The sequence below is a fragment of the Myodes glareolus genome, chromosome 9 (genome assembly GCF_982192425.1).
Source record: "Myodes glareolus chromosome 9, mMyoGla1.1, whole genome shotgun sequence".
NCBI lineage: Eukaryota > Metazoa > Chordata > Mammalia > Rodentia > Cricetidae > Myodes > Myodes glareolus.
The window spans coordinates 71,337,535-71,352,752 of NC_142034.1; the positions used below are offsets into that span (position 1 = coordinate 71,337,535).

The 15,218-nt window shown below is 41.9% G+C and overlaps 1 protein-coding gene across 1 annotated transcript in view; it reads left to right on the plus strand.

Moving 5' to 3' along the window:
* The window catches only part of Hspa4 (heat shock protein family A (Hsp70) member 4), a 46,632-nt gene extending 31,727 nt beyond the window's left edge, over window positions 1–14,905 (plus strand). The window contains exons 9-19 of the mRNA XM_048437643.3: window positions 2,249–2,400; window positions 3,241–3,347; window positions 4,777–4,910; window positions 6,123–6,304; window positions 7,120–7,209; window positions 9,151–9,303; window positions 10,612–10,737; window positions 11,446–11,553; window positions 13,831–13,950; window positions 14,346–14,507; window positions 14,661–14,905. Coding sequence (XP_048293600.1) covers window positions 2,249–2,400; window positions 3,241–3,347; window positions 4,777–4,910; window positions 6,123–6,304; window positions 7,120–7,209; window positions 9,151–9,303; window positions 10,612–10,737; window positions 11,446–11,553; window positions 13,831–13,950; window positions 14,346–14,507; window positions 14,661–14,864 — 1,538 coding nt within the window. The 3' untranslated portion in view covers window positions 14,865–14,905. The remainder of the gene's footprint in view (window positions 1–2,248; window positions 2,401–3,240; window positions 3,348–4,776; window positions 4,911–6,122; window positions 6,305–7,119; window positions 7,210–9,150; window positions 9,304–10,611; window positions 10,738–11,445; window positions 11,554–13,830; window positions 13,951–14,345; window positions 14,508–14,660) is intronic.
* Window positions 14,906–15,218: the final 313 nt, after the last annotated feature.

The following is a 15,218-nucleotide window of genomic DNA, read 5'->3' on the forward strand; positions in this document are numbered from 1 at the left end:
ACTGAATTGTTTGTGTATCTCAGACTCTGGGAATGTATTATTTTCTCCTCTCTGTCAAGTATTTGCTGCATGAACGTTGTCAGTTCTGTGCTTCAATAAGCTTTATCTGTTCCTTTTGAATGTTTCTTCTCCCTAAAGCCTTTGAAGAATACAATATTTTCCCTAAAAATCCCATTTTTGTCTCAAACACAAATGGATACACGAATCTTTCTTAAAAGGTACCTGCAGTGCTTGTGTGGTGGTCTTATAAACTTCCTGTGAGTCCTTGGTTAGCTCAGTATGGGTCTGAGAAATGACTCAGTTGGTAAAGGGCTTGCTGGTCAGCCATGAGGGCCTTTGTTCGGCTCCCCAGGACCCACATACAACCCAGGAACAGCTGCTCGCACTTCTAACCTCCGGTACTGGGAAGGTAAAATACTCATAAATTGAGCTTGAGGTTTAGTAGAAGATACTCAAAAAATGGGGCTAGAGAGATGGCTCAGAGGCTACAGTATTGTCTGCTCTCCCAGAAGACCCACATTCGAATCCTAACATCCACATGATTCCCTCTGACCTCTGTTGGCGTGTGCATGGTTCACAGACTGCCATCACTCTCAGACACATACAGAAAAAACACCTGTGTACATAATAAAATAGTTCAGGAAAACAAAGCTTGGAAAAAGTAAAGGATGGAGGTGGGGGGAGGTAGTGCATGTGGGGGCTGGAAGGTTAAGGACTTTAAGGTAAGGTCATCATGTTTAAGGCCAGCCAGGGCTAGAGACCCTGTCTCAATAATCTCCACACTCAGGAGGCAGAGGCAGGTGGTTCTCTGTGAGTTCCAGGACAGTCAATACTCTGTAAAGAGATACTGCCTTGGGGGGGACCCGGGACGGGCAGATTAATAATTATATAAAAATAAAGTGGAGAGGGGCTGGTGAGATGGCTCAGTGATTAAGAGCACTGACTATTCCTCCAGAAGGACCCGGGTTCAATTCCCAGCACCCACATGGCAGCTCACAACTGTCTGTAGCTCCAGTTCAAGAGAATCTGACATCATTATACCAATGTACATGAAATAAAGTTAAATAAAGTTTAAAAAAAATAAAGTGGAGAGTGAGGAATACATCACATGTTGACACACTTGAGTAAAAAAGGGTGACATGCAAATCGTATATATGTTCTGGTTTTGTTGGTTTTGTGTGTTTCTCTGTAGCCCTGCCTGTCCTGGAACTCACTCTGTAATCAGGCTGGTCACAAACACACATATGTTTTATAAGATACTTTAAGTTTGTTTCATACCTTAAAACAGTTCTCTGTTAATTAAAACTGTTTTGGGTACACTGTTTATACCTTTTTGCTAGTCACTAATTCTGTTGATGTTAGCTCAGCATTGGTTTGGGTGCTTTCTTTTTGAGACAGGGCTTCTCTGTGTAATAGTCCTGGCTGCCTTAGTACTTGGTTTGTAGACCAGACTGGCCTCAAGCTCGCAGAGATCTGCCTGTCTCTCCCTTCCAAGTGCTGTGATTAAATGTGTGCACCACCACTGCCTGACTTTTGCCTTAGGTCTTAAATCAGTGGTGATGACAGGCAGATGTGTTTTTATTTTGAACTTTGGGACCGTCACATCCCTCTGCTCCCCAGTTTTCTTTCTGAGGTGGAGGCGGAGGAGCACCACATAGACTTGAGACTCAAGCCAGTCTCCTTTCCTCAACCTCCAGCTAGAAGTGCAGGCACATAGCGTAATGTCCTTGCTGCAACCTGTTTCTTATAAAAATGGATGGAGATAAGAGTATAACTATGTAGATCTTTCCACATTTGCATGGACTCGGGAGACTGAACTCTCAGTTTGACAGGCCTTCTCAGCATTTGCCTCAACCCACTGAACCATCTCACCAGCCCTCAAGCCACTTTCTTTAAATGCTCTTCTCAAGAAATAGTGATTGTTAGATAAAATGATTGTGAAATCAAGCAGCATGAGGTGTTTTTGAGCAGTTGAGGAGCCTTTTCATGCCGTCTTTCAACTTCTGATCCTTGGGAGACTGTCACTGGGTTCTATTTGGGACTGTGCGCTATTGTACTGCTCTGTTACTCTGCAAATCAAGATGACTTCTTTTGGGGGGTCACCTTCTGAGAGTGTGCATGCGTAATTTGGGTTGGGTGTGTGAGGGAGCAGAGTTTAATATGTCTTTTGATTGGTTCTAAAGTTTTTCTTCATTTTAAAGTACTGATTTAAAGATTATTTTATAAATGTTTCATTGTTGTGGCTTAGAATTAAGGAAAGAAGATATTTATGCAGTGGAGATAGTTGGTGGTGCCACACGAATCCCTGCTGTGAAAGAGAAGATCAGCAAATTTTTTGGTAAAGAACTTAGTACAACATTAAATGCAGACGAGGCTGTCACTCGAGGCTGTGCACTGCAGGTGAGTTGCTTTTGTTCATAGGTCATGATAAGCAAATATCTGTCTATGTATTAGCCTGAGGGCAATCTCAAGGTGTAAGATTCTGAAAGCTTTGTTTAAAATGGGTAACTGATATACATAACAATTATTGGTTGTGTAGCCTATAGTAAGATGAATTGAGAAGATACATAGGCCGGGCTGTGGTGTTGTATGCTTTTAATCCCAGTATTTGGGAGGCAAGGCAGTGAATCTCTTAAGTTCGAGGCTAGCCTTATCTACATAGTGAGTCTAGGACAGTTAAGGCTCTGTGTAGAAATACTGCCTAGGAAGAATAACCAAAAAACAAAGTTGGGGGCTAAGGAGATGGCTCAGCAATTAAGAGCATTGCCTGCTCTTCCAAAGGTCCTGAGTGAGCAACCACATGGTGACTCACAACCACCTGAAATGAGATCTGATGCCCTCTTCTGGCCTGCAGGCAGATACACAGATAGAACATTGCATACATGATAGATAGATAGATAGATAGATAGATAGATAGATAGATAGATAGATAGATAGATAGATATTTTTAAGAAACAGAGTTGTGGAACAACAATGATAACTCTAAGCTAGAGCTACTGGAATTTGTTGAATTGTCTGGTTCTTTGTGAAGTAGTATGCTTCAAGTTCATGGGAAATGGTAAAGCAAAACTAGGTTGCACAGTAAATTTGATGACAGCAGTTTGTAGAACTGTTCAATGCCATTACATACTACTGAAAACAGGAAATAAATCAGTGATTGCTTCCTGAAGTTATTGTTTATAGTTCTAGTAATACCAGTTTATGTCTGTATTAATAGAATTTTTAAAATTATCATTCTAGTGTGCAATCTTATCACCTGCTTTCAAAGTGAGAGAATTTTCTATCACTGATGTAGTGGCGTATCCAATATCTTTGAGATGGAATTCTCCAGCTGAAGAAGGGTCAAGGTAATACATTATCAGTCCCATTTATGCATACTCATCTGGGTGTTGAATCTGGGTAATGCATTGTATTTCCTTACACACGTGTGTGTGTCAGGTGCATAAAACAAAGTGACAGTTGTCAGTGTAAAGTCATGCATGGTCAAACACGATAGTGAATCCCTATGATCCAGCATCCAGTGGAGGGAGGCTGGAAATCCAGGGAGAAAGGCTATCTTTAGCTTCATTGTGGTCAGGTTGGGCTACTTGCCCCCCCCCCCCCCCCCCCCGGTTTTTCTAGACAGAGTTTCGCTGTAGCTATTGAGCCTGTCCTGGAACTATATTTTATTTTTGTTTGTCTCTCTCTCTTTTAAGTTTTATGTGCATTGGTGGTTTGTCTGCATGTGTATCTGTGTGAGGGTGTCCAGTCCCCTGGAAATGGAGTTACAGACAGTTTTGAGCTGCCATGTGGGTGCTGGAAATTGAACCCAGGTCTTGTATAAGAGCACCCGATGCTCTTAACTGTTGAGCCATCTTTTCAGCCCCCCCCCCCCTCAGAGGTTTATTTTTTATTATGTATGTAGTATTCTGTCTGCATGTATTCCTGTAGTCCAGAAGAGGGCACCAGGTCTCATTGTGGATAGTTGTGCATGTGGTTGCTGGGAATTGAACTCAGGACCTCTGGAAGAGCCTCCGGTGCTCTTAACTGCAGAACCATCTCTCCAGCCCCAGGCTCAGCTGTTAAAGACTAGGCTCATAACCAAAAATACAAAAGTATGTTATTACTTTTTTTTAATGCTCTGAATATTTAAATTTTTTAAAATTTGTGTATTTTACCTGCATGTATGCCATGTCTATGGTTTGTGTCAGAGGAGTCCAGAAGAGAACTTTCTCTCTCCTAACAAAAATGAAGTTAAAGACTGTTGTGAGCCACATGTGTGTGCTGGGAATCAAACCTATGTCCTTTGGAAGAGCATCCAGTGCTCTTAACTGCTGAGCCATCTTTCTAGCTTCCCTGAATAACCTGGAAATAATAGCCAACAAGGAGAAACTAGAACTGTTCAGTAATTACAATCCCTAGGATACATATGTTAAAAGTGTTAAGAGATAGATGGACCTTGCAAGCCTGATAACCTGGGTTCGAATTTCCAGAAACCATGTAAAGCTCCAGCAAGATGGGAGGTGGAGTTTGGAGAATCTCCAGGCACTTGCATGCTGGGGACCTGGAGTAGGCAGCATCAAATAGCAGTGATCCCCGTGTCAAAGAAGGTGGAAGGCTAGCGCTAACACTCAGGGCTGTCCTCTGACCTCAGAACACACACACACACACACACACACACACACACACACACACACACACACACACCCCTACAAAACACTCCCTCCATAAAATAAGAGACTGAAATATTTTAATAATATTTTGATTTTGTGGGGTTTGTCTCTTTCTTCTACCTAGTGACTGTGAAGTCTTCCCCAAAAATCATGCTGCTCCTTTCTCCAAAGTCCTCACGTTTTATAGAAAGGAACCTTTCACTCTTGAGGCCTACTATAGCTCTCCTCAGGATTTGCCCTATCCAGATCCTGCTATAGGTAAGTGGAATTGGAAACTAAAATAGTAATACAAAATTGTTTCTACTTGGGAATATTAAAAGGAAGAAAGATTATTCAGAAATTTAGGTGCTTTATGCCCCAAAACAAGCATCTTCTATCCATAGTACTGGGTGTAGAGGCAGTCCGATGGGTGGGTTTGTTTCTTTGGTTTGGTTTTTCAAGACAGATTTTTCTCTGTTGTCCTGGGACTCTGTCCTGGTCACTCCGTAGACCAGGTTGGCCTTGACACCAGATGGTTATTATTTACTGAGTCTTACGTTGTGTGGCAGTATTCCTGGATTTCAGTACACATTGTGAGTGTCTGTAAAGTGGTCCTGATAAAAAATATGATAGAGTTGATTGGTTCTAATATACAATTACAAGATTTGCACAGAAATATCACAGTTGTTCTACACCATCAGTCCATCCTAGAATTTAGAACCAAGTTTGCCCGAGTCTTTACAAACTGAGAATAGTTATGATTTGGAAACACTGTCACTTGAGAAGAGAGATACCAAGAGTTCTGTAAGATCTGTGCTGTGGATGAAGAGCAAGAGCAGCCTCAGTGACCTGTAGAAATTGTGGGAAGAAAGTTGTCTGCCCTGCTGTCCATTTGTAGGATGGCAAGGACCATGGCAATCATGCCCAGAAGGGCTAACTTCTTTACCCTTTTCTGTCTTTTTCTTTAAGTACTGGTCTTGCCTTGGGTATGCTCACTTAACACATTGGGCTTCCGTACTCTTCCTGTGAAACCCACCGTGTGGCTGACTTCTCCTATAGGCCTTTTCTCTCTCAGGCAACTGCCAAGATGAATATCTTGTCTGTTCCATAATCTTTGTTTTTAAACTCTAATAAAATTGTCTTTGAGCTTTAAAAACACTTCCTAAACAAACCCTTGATATGGTAGTGAGATTTATAAATGATAATTTCTTAGGAAATGACACAAAGTGGAAAAATATAAAGGTAAGTTGTGGAAACTAGACACTTTATTTTCTGGCACAGCATATGCAGGAGGAAAAGGGAAAACCAGCAGGAGACATTTGAGTCCTTAGTGTGGTGGTGGCAAGAGTGAGCTGTGTGTGAGAGGAAGGAGAAAGCTACTGTGCTGAGAATGATTGTAGCCTGGTAGCGTGGTTATTCTATGATTGTGTCTATGCAAGTTTAAGTTGAGTCTTACTGTGCATTCTCTTGCATCTTTTCTTAAATTCCCAGCTCAGTTTTCAGTTCAGAAAGTCACTCCACAGTCTGATGGCTCCAGTTCAAAAGTGAAAGTCAAGGTTCGGGTAAATGTCCATGGCATTTTCAGTGTGTCCAGTGCGTCCTTAGTAGAAGTGCACAAGTCCGAGGAAAATGAGGAGCCGATGGAGACTGACCAGAATGCAAAGGAAGAAGAGGTAACCTTGATGTTTCGTTCCACTTATGTGGGCATTTTATACACTACCTTCAACACAGTTTTATATTTTACTGGAATGGAAAAGAACTCAAATTGGCTCTTCCCTTCTGACCATTTCTCAGTTTAAACTACTATTGATTATAGGAAAATGCTCTTAAGTCTGTTGTTTTCAAAATAATAATAGATTATATACGCTTGATAAATGTAAGTCTTGTCCTCTTTTTACACCAGACTCCTAAAGCTTGGCTTTTTCCCCCAGATGTGGTGTGTTGGGGATTCAGGTACCAGCATTCTGCATAGCATTTTGGACTATTCCCATAGGCCACCCACATTGAGCTTTTTGTTCAGATGCTCCACAAACTTCTTTATCATTTCTGCTGAGAGAATTCTCTGGGTTTCTTTCCCCCAGCATGTACAAATGTTGTGTTTTTGAGATTGAAAATGGTGGTGTAGGAACTCTTGAGAAAATCAAGACTCTGGGAGGAAGCATGTGGAAGGGAAGCTCAAGCATGCTCCTTCAGTTTGTATTTGCCACACTCTGCTGCATGCTTTATGATTCACAAAGCAGTTCTGTAGTTTCTATGTTTCATACAAGGGTGGGCATATTGGGCAGGACAAGTACTGCATTGTTGTATTGAACTCCAGAGAGGAAACTTCATGTGTTTCTTCTGTGTAACTTGTGCGTAGTTGAAATCTTGACCCTCTGTATGCTGAATCAGGGAGTGTTCTATACCTTGTGACTTTGAGTGTTGTTGAAGGATGCCTAATTTTTGGTTAGAATCTTGTGGTTTCAGTGTTTCATTTGACTGTTTTCAGAAGATGCAAGTGGACCAGGAGGAACCACATGCTGAAGAGCAGCAGCCGCAGACACCAGCAGAAAATAAGACGGAATCTGAGGAAATGGAGGTGCGACCTTAGAATTCCCTGTCCTACAAACCCCAGCAGACTGTAATTGCACTACACTGTTACTCTTTTGTACAATTTTTTAGCTACATTGCACAGTGTGTTTTGGAAAGTTAAAAAAGAGCACACATCATTGACAGTTTGTTACTGATGAAGCAGTGAGACTCAATTTTTTTTTCTCAAATTTTGTCAAGTGTCTTACTCCAGTATTTTTTTATTTTCTTTTTTTTTTTTTTTTTTTTTTTTTTGGTAGCAATCTCCCCCTTCCCCCGTTTCCTCTGTGTAATAGTTTTGGCTGTACTGGAACTTGCTTTGTAGACCAGGCTGGCCTTGAACTGACATCCACCTGCCTCTGTCATCTGAGTGCTGCAGTTAAAGGTGTGTACCTTTAATTTTGATGGTTTTAAACTTTCATGGTTCTGTTGACATGTTTGTGATTGAGAATCATCTGACTTGGTGCTAGCCAGTGTACATATTCTAGTACTTTCCACATGCTTTATCCTGTTGAATATTGTCCTTATAGTAATAAACACTAGTGTGAAACAGCAAAATATAGTATTCAGGTTGAGATTTCTTTCTTTGTGGCCACTATTTGCTTGCGTGAAGTTTGAAATAGCTCCTAATCGGGTGGCTAGGGAACAAGACAGATCATTCGTTCTTTTATCGTAAAGTGTTTCTGTGTCTCTAGGGTGATGGGTCAGTTGGTAACAGTGCTAAATTCCATCCCCAGTTCAGGGCCAGCACTTACTGCCTAACTCAACAACTTGAGTTGGGTTCCTTGGACCCATATGGTGGAAAGATAGTTGATTCCCCACAAATTGTCTTCTGACTTCCACCCACATGTACCATAACGTGTTTTCATGTGCACATACAAAAAAATTTTAAGAATTTAAGGTGTAGAACTGGGGACACAGGGGTCCCTGGGGCTTAAGACCAGCAAGTCAGGCTGAATTGGTATACTCTTGGTTTGTTGACATACCCTGCCTCAAAAATGTTGGACTGACAAGGTATCTCAACAGGTGCCTGTCACTAAGCCTGCCATCCTTGGGGCCTGCATAGTAAAGAAGGAAACTAACCTCTGCAAGTTGTCTCTGACCTCTGCACATGTTTTGTGGCACAACTGCATATACACGTATCTCTAAACATATATAGGTAATATAAAGAGCCAGCAAGATAGTTGATGTTGACTTTGGAGCTCCACAGGTAGCTATGAACATACCTGCTTGCTCACTCATGAATGCATAATCATGCATACATATACACAAACAAATACTCCTGTGAAAACTACATCTCGATACATTTGTAAATTATGTCAGGGTGATCATGTAACATTTAAAGGTCTTGTACAGTCTGCCTAGGTTTTGCCTTCATGTTTATTTTTTATTTATGGCACTGAAATATTAGAGTCTATTTCCACTGTCATTGTATTCTCTGCTGTTGAGGCAGATCCCTGTCGTTTAAATTTTGTGCCCCATTTTCATGTCGTTGAATAAATTCCCATAGCATTATAAGTGGTGTTGGTGTGTGGGTGTGGTTGTTGTTTTTTGAGACAGGATCTCACATAGCTCAGACTGGCCTTGAACTCCTGGACTTGTGCTGTCCAAGTGCTCTGTACCAGTACACTGTGGCCAGTGATTGTATGTTGGTTGTGAAATACACAGTAGGTTGTTAGGTATGTTAACTGTTTCATTTTTAGTTGTAAAACAGATTTTAAAGCACTGTAGTGCTTCTTTTACTTTCTATTTTGTAGAATAAAATTCTCTGCCTGTCCTTTCCCAAACCCTTAATGACCACCATTATGTTTTTCTCCTGAATTTACTACTCCAGATTGGACAGGCTCACTTAATTTTCTAGATAATAATTATGAGTTACTTTTGACTCGATCCACTTTACAATTTACATTAGTCTGTGTGTTTTTGTTCTTGATATTTTCTTTTTCTTTAGACCTCTCAAGCTGGATCAAAAGATAAAAAGATGGACCAACCACCTCAAGCCAAGAAGGCAAAAGTGAAGACCAGCACTGTGGACCTACCCATCGAGAGCCAGCTGCTATGGCAGCTGGACCGAGAGATGCTCGGGCTGTATACAGAGAATGAGGTACATAGACTGTAGCCTTTAGGGCAGTAGTTCTTATCCTTCCTAATGCCGTTACTACATTTCCTCATGTTGTGGTGACCCCAATCATTAAATTCTTTTTTTCATTTCATTTATTTTTGTTTTCCTATGTATATTTTTTCTGTATAGTCCTTGCTGTCCTGGAACTTGATTTTTTAGTTAGCATTGATTAACTAAACTTTGATTAGCCAGGCTAGCCTTAAACTCAGAAAGATCCAACTGCCTCTGCTTTCTGTGGGCAGCCGTCACCATCACTACCACTACCACCACCTCCACCACACTAGTCTGTCCAGAGGGTTTTGACTACATCTTTGGTTTTGGAAGGTATTGCTTGGTTTGGGTGATGGGTCAGTAGAGTCACACAGCCAGGCAGGTCTTCTGTGCACCTCCCAGATCTTTTATTTATTTATTTAAGATGTTTTAATTTATATGTGTATGCAGTTTTCTGCCTGTATGTATTTCTTCAGGCCAGAAGAGGGCACCAGATCTCATTATAGATGGTTGCTGGGAATTGAACTCAGGACTTTTTCTTTTCTTTTTCTTCTCTCTTTTCTTTTCTCTCAGGACCTCTTAACCAGTGCTCTTAACCTCTGAGCTATCTCTCCAACCCTACCTGCCATATCTTAAAGCAGTTCTGTTTGACTGGACCTTCATCCCATATGGCATAAATATGTTTAACTTTTCTTAGTGTTGTAGAATTAAAAACCTTATGACATTAAAATAATTTTATTTTTGTTGGTGGCAGGAGGCTGTCCTGGAACTTGTTTGTAGACCAGACTGACCTTCCTCTGCCTCTGCCTCCGCCTCCTTTGTGTGAGGATTCAAGGTGTGTGCCACCATATCTGGCAAAAAAGGTTCCTAGAAACAGTTTCGGGGCCACACACATTCTCTCTGTCTCTGTCTGTCTCTCTACCCCCCCCCCCCCCCCAAATAGGGTTTCTCTGTGTAGCCCTGGCCATCCTGGAATTCATAGATAGCCACTTGACTCTGCCTACCAAGGGTTGGGATCAAAAGGCACTTGGCTCAAAATTTTGTCTTAAATATACTTAATTTTGCTCTTGAGGGTACAGCTAAGTATTTTCACTATCCCCTTCCCCTAAAATAAATCCCACAAAACTGTCATCTTCAAATTTTCTTCTTGATTATATTCCTGCCTCTATTTTGTTGGGGTGACTCACAAGAATTGAAAAGATTTGAACGGAGAACACTCTTTGTTTTCTTGCTTGTTGATGTTAAGAGGACATGGTCATAACTGTTGGCCTTGTGTCTAATTTATTGCTGTTGTTCCAGGGTAAGATGATCATGCAGGATAAACTGGAGAAGGAACGGAATGATGCCAAGAACGCGGTGGAAGAATATGTATATGAAATGAGAGACAAACTTAGTGGTGAATATGAGAAGTTTGTGAGTGAAGATGTAAGTGTACTGCTCCCTTTCTGTGGGTGTAGGGAAACCTTCACACCTTGAAACAGAAGCTCTGCTACTTTGTATGTGTGACCAAGTTACTCAGAGTTGGTTGGAGAGAGATCAGTGGTTAGGAGTACCTGCTGCCTTTTCAGAGGGCCTGTGTTTGGTTCTCAGTACCTGTGTGATGGCTCACAATGTCTATAACTACAGTTTTAGAGACTTGACACCCTTTTCTGGCCTCCATGGACACTGTGTGCACGTGGTATAGGTACATACTGGCAGGCAAAACATTCATAGGCATAAAATAAACCCCAAAATACTGAAAAGTATATCTTTGGGAGTTATATAGATGCAAACGTGTAGTTTATACATGTGTGATGGGTGCACATGGATGTGAGTCCATGTAGAGGCTCAGGATTGGTGTCTGCTATCTTTGATTGTTCTCACTTACATTTTTGAGGCAGTTTTTCCCTGAACCTACAACTTGCTGGTTATTACTAGTGTAACTAGCCAGCCTGTTCTAGGGATCCCCAGCTCTTGGCCTCCTGAGTGCTACATACTTGCTTGGCTTCTACATGGGTTGTGTATCACAGGCACATTAACTACTTAATGATTTATCTCTCCAGCTCTGTTTTGTGTTTCTTTATTGTTACAATGTTTTCCGTTAGAGTATGTGTGTGTATAAGAGAGAGATAATTATATTTTCTTTATTTATAGGATCGTAATAGTTTTACCTTAAAATTAGAGGATACTGAAAATTGGTTGTATGAAGATGGAGAAGACCAACCAAAGCAAGTTTATGTAGACAAATTGGCTGAATTAAAAGTAAGTGACTCTTAAGCAGAGGTCTCTGTGCCTCCGTAGCTTCCAGAGAGGTGCTTCTTACTTAGTAAAGAGCACAGGCTGAAAATGTGTTCTAATTTATGCACTAACTTATTCTCAGTTATAGACTGAGTTTACCTTCCAGTGAATTAGGATTGAGAACCCTATTTATATCGGGATATAGAAAAAACAGCAAGTCCTCTGCCTCAGAGGTGCCTGCCATACAGTGGGGTCAGTGCTTTTCTCCCGCAGTGTAGATGAGGCCTAGTATAGGTTTCTTCTAGGTGAAAGCAAAGCATCTCATATGTCTGTGTACTCCATGGTAAAACTGGATGGATAACAGAAAGTATCACCCCAGTTGAGGTCTTGGTTTGAAAACAGCTGAAAATTCCCTGAGAGGAAATTGTAGTAGTGAGGAGTGGCGGCTGGCCCTTTCCTGGCCGCCCGGCTAGCTTATACCCGAAATAACCACATGGAAATTGTATTAATTAAATTGCTGCCTGGCCCATTATCTCTAGCCTCTTACTGGGTAACTCTCACATCTTGATTTAACCCATTTCTTTGTTTACCACGAGGTCGTGGCTTACCTGGAAAGATTCAGCATGTCTGACCTGGCAGATGGCTCCATGGCGGCTCTCTCTAATTTCAAAATGGTGGCCGTACCATTTCTGCTAGCTCTGGGGCCGCCAGGTAGGAGCCGCACTCAGCACTTTAACTCTGAGAATGAGCCTTTTATCCTAGTTACAGTCAAATCTGCCAGGCAGAACACCGTACAGCGTGGAAACATCTCTCTGTATGGTGGCAGAAATCTGCCATCCTCTCCTGCCTGCCGAAGCCTGATTCTGCCTCCTGCCCAGGCAGGAGGAGCTGAGCCAAGGGCGTGATCTCAGATACTTTTCTCCCTATCCCGAGTGGACACACAAACACCCAGGTCCATAAATGCGCATAGCCAGAGTTTCACTGGGTGACATAGCTCAGGAAGCCTCGTTTTAAAATGTGTCGCCCCCCCCTCCCCCCAATCAGAAAAATTTCTCTTAAAGGAACTGTGATACTCTGCCGGCAAATAGCAGAAAGCTTTGTTAAACTCTCTCTCTCTGTCCTTTTTAAGCCCTTTCAGGTTTTTAAGTGGATTTAGTCCATCACGTTGGGTGCCACTCTGTAGTAAAAGGGGCGGGCTGTGTCCCACTGCTCGGCTAGCTTAGCCCCCGAAATTATTTCTGGTTTGCATTGTGGACTTGCTTTCCAGAAGTGGGCATTGCACCTGTCCAAGTGGGTGACTCAAGAACAATGCTCAGGCTTTAGCTAGCTCACCCTGGCAGGGATGCAGGTACTCCTGCCAGCTTTGCTCCCCCCCGCCCCATTTTTCTTCCTTCCATCTGTCAGTCCTTCCCTCTTTCCTTCCTCCCTCCTTCACTCCCTCTCTCCCTCCCTCCCTCCCTTCCTCTCTTCTTCCCTCCCAAGACAGAGTCTCTTCTATATCTTCTTCCTCGCTAGACAGGGTCTCTTCTAGCTATTCTGGAACTCTGTATGTAGATCAGGCTGGTCTTGTTCCCCAGGCGCTGGAATTAAAGGCATACATCACCACCTGGCTTCACCATGCAAATGATTTTCTTGTCATCTGGGAGGTACTAGTGGGTCTTCTGTACCATCTCCCAGCTTAAGTTAGACTTTGTGACTTGGGTTATGTTTAATACAGAATATTTCAGGATGCTTGTAAAACCTACAACCTCCTGCTGTACCATCATATTACTAGAAATCTCCAGTGTCACTGTGTTGAGTTTTCAAGTTCTCATTTCCTCAACCATGGTCATTTAGTTGATTTGAATTGGGACTCATATGGGGCTGGAGAGATGATTTTTTGAGACAGGGTTTCTCTGTCCTGGTTGCCTTGGTACTTGCTCTCTAGACCAGGCTGGCCTTGTTCTTACAGAGATCAGCCTGCTCCAGTCTGGTTTTTAATAAAAAACTGTTGGACAAGTACAGGTACCTTGTGCTTGTCCTACTGTGAGAACTGGGCCTTGGTTGATAATGAGAAACAGTTTCACTTGGGACAGTCTTCACTGTGCTAATGAGCAGCCAAAGAAGGAGCCTGATATTTCCAATGGTTTGTTGAAACATTTACATGCATGTATTGTTTATATATTTGTGTGTATATCCATGTGTGTGCACACATATACTCAGAGAGTGGTGCTTTAGCCCCGTTATTCTTAGTTCTAGTAGCAGCAATGTAACTTAAGTATTGTAAAGTACCCTGTACAAACCTGTATATTCTCTTGTTAGAATTTAGGTCAGCCTATTAAGACACGGTTCCAGGAATCTGAAGAAAGACCAAAGTTATTTGAAGAACTAGGGAAGCAAATTCAACAGTATATGAAAGTGATCAGCTCTTTCAAAAACAAGGTATTTTGTTTTCATTTTCCTATGATTTGGTCAGGGCTCTGTGTGTTTTTTGTTTCTGAGATGGGTTCTTTTTGTAGTTCTGTCTGGCTTGGAACTTGTTCTGTAGATCATGGTGGCGCGAAACTCAGAGATCCGCCTGCCTCTTCCTGGGATTGAAGGTGTTATTTTATTACTTTTTATTCTTGTGCACATAGATGGTGTTGGATTCTTTTTGGGGCTGGAATTACAGGTGATTTTAAACTGCCCAGTGTGGGTGAAGCGAACTGAACTCAGAGCAGCAAGTGAGCTTAGCCACTGAACTGTCTTTCTAGCCCCAAGATAACAGTTGTTTGAAAGGCAGTATTTGGCGGGGATTGGCTCATTCTTGACACTTAGCTCTCCACCCCCACTTGTAGGAGGACCAGTATGAACACTTGGATGCTGCTGACATGACAAAGGTAGAGAAAAGCACCAATGAGGCAATGGAGTGGATGAATAGCAAGCTGAACCTGCAGAACAAGCAGAGCCTGACGGTGGATCCAGTTGTCAAGACAAAGGAGATTGAAGCTAAAATTAAGGTAGTTTTTATTTAACTTTGTGTACTTTTTTGGCAGCTCTTTTGTTATTAACAGTTGGGCTTTCGTTATGTATCTTAGCTACTAGGGTTTAGCCTGCAGTTTAAGGTTTGTTTAATTTACAAGAAATCATAGTTTTCTTCTTTGCCATTTTAGGAGCTGACGAGTATTTGCAACCCTATAATTTCAAAGCCCAAACCCAAAGTGGAACCCCCAAAGGAGGAGCCAAAACATGCTGAGCAGAACGGACCAGTGGACGGCCAAGGAGATAACCCAGGCCCCCAGGCTGCTGAGCAGGGTGCAGACACGGCTGTGCCTTCTGATGCAGACAAGAAGCTTCCTGAGATGGACATTGATTGATTCCAACACTTGTTTATATTAAAACAGACTATTATAAAGCTTTAAGTTGTCAACTTTGTTCTAAATATCAACTAGAGCAAGCAAATACTGGAGATTTCTTAGTTTTTAGGGGATCTTGGGGGTGGGGGTATAGGTAATGTATGGAGCATTTTGACTTCTAAATAGTTAGATCCAGAGATGGAGTGCACTGTCTCTTCATTACGGTCCTGTTTAAGAGCCCTGCTAATCTTTCTGAGCTCTTGCCTCCCTCCTTTGTGTTTTAATCATGCTTCTACAAAATGAAGTGTGTTTGGGAAAGCTGAACTCTAGCAAAAGCTTTTCTTTATACATGACAGAAGCTCAAATTATGCTTAT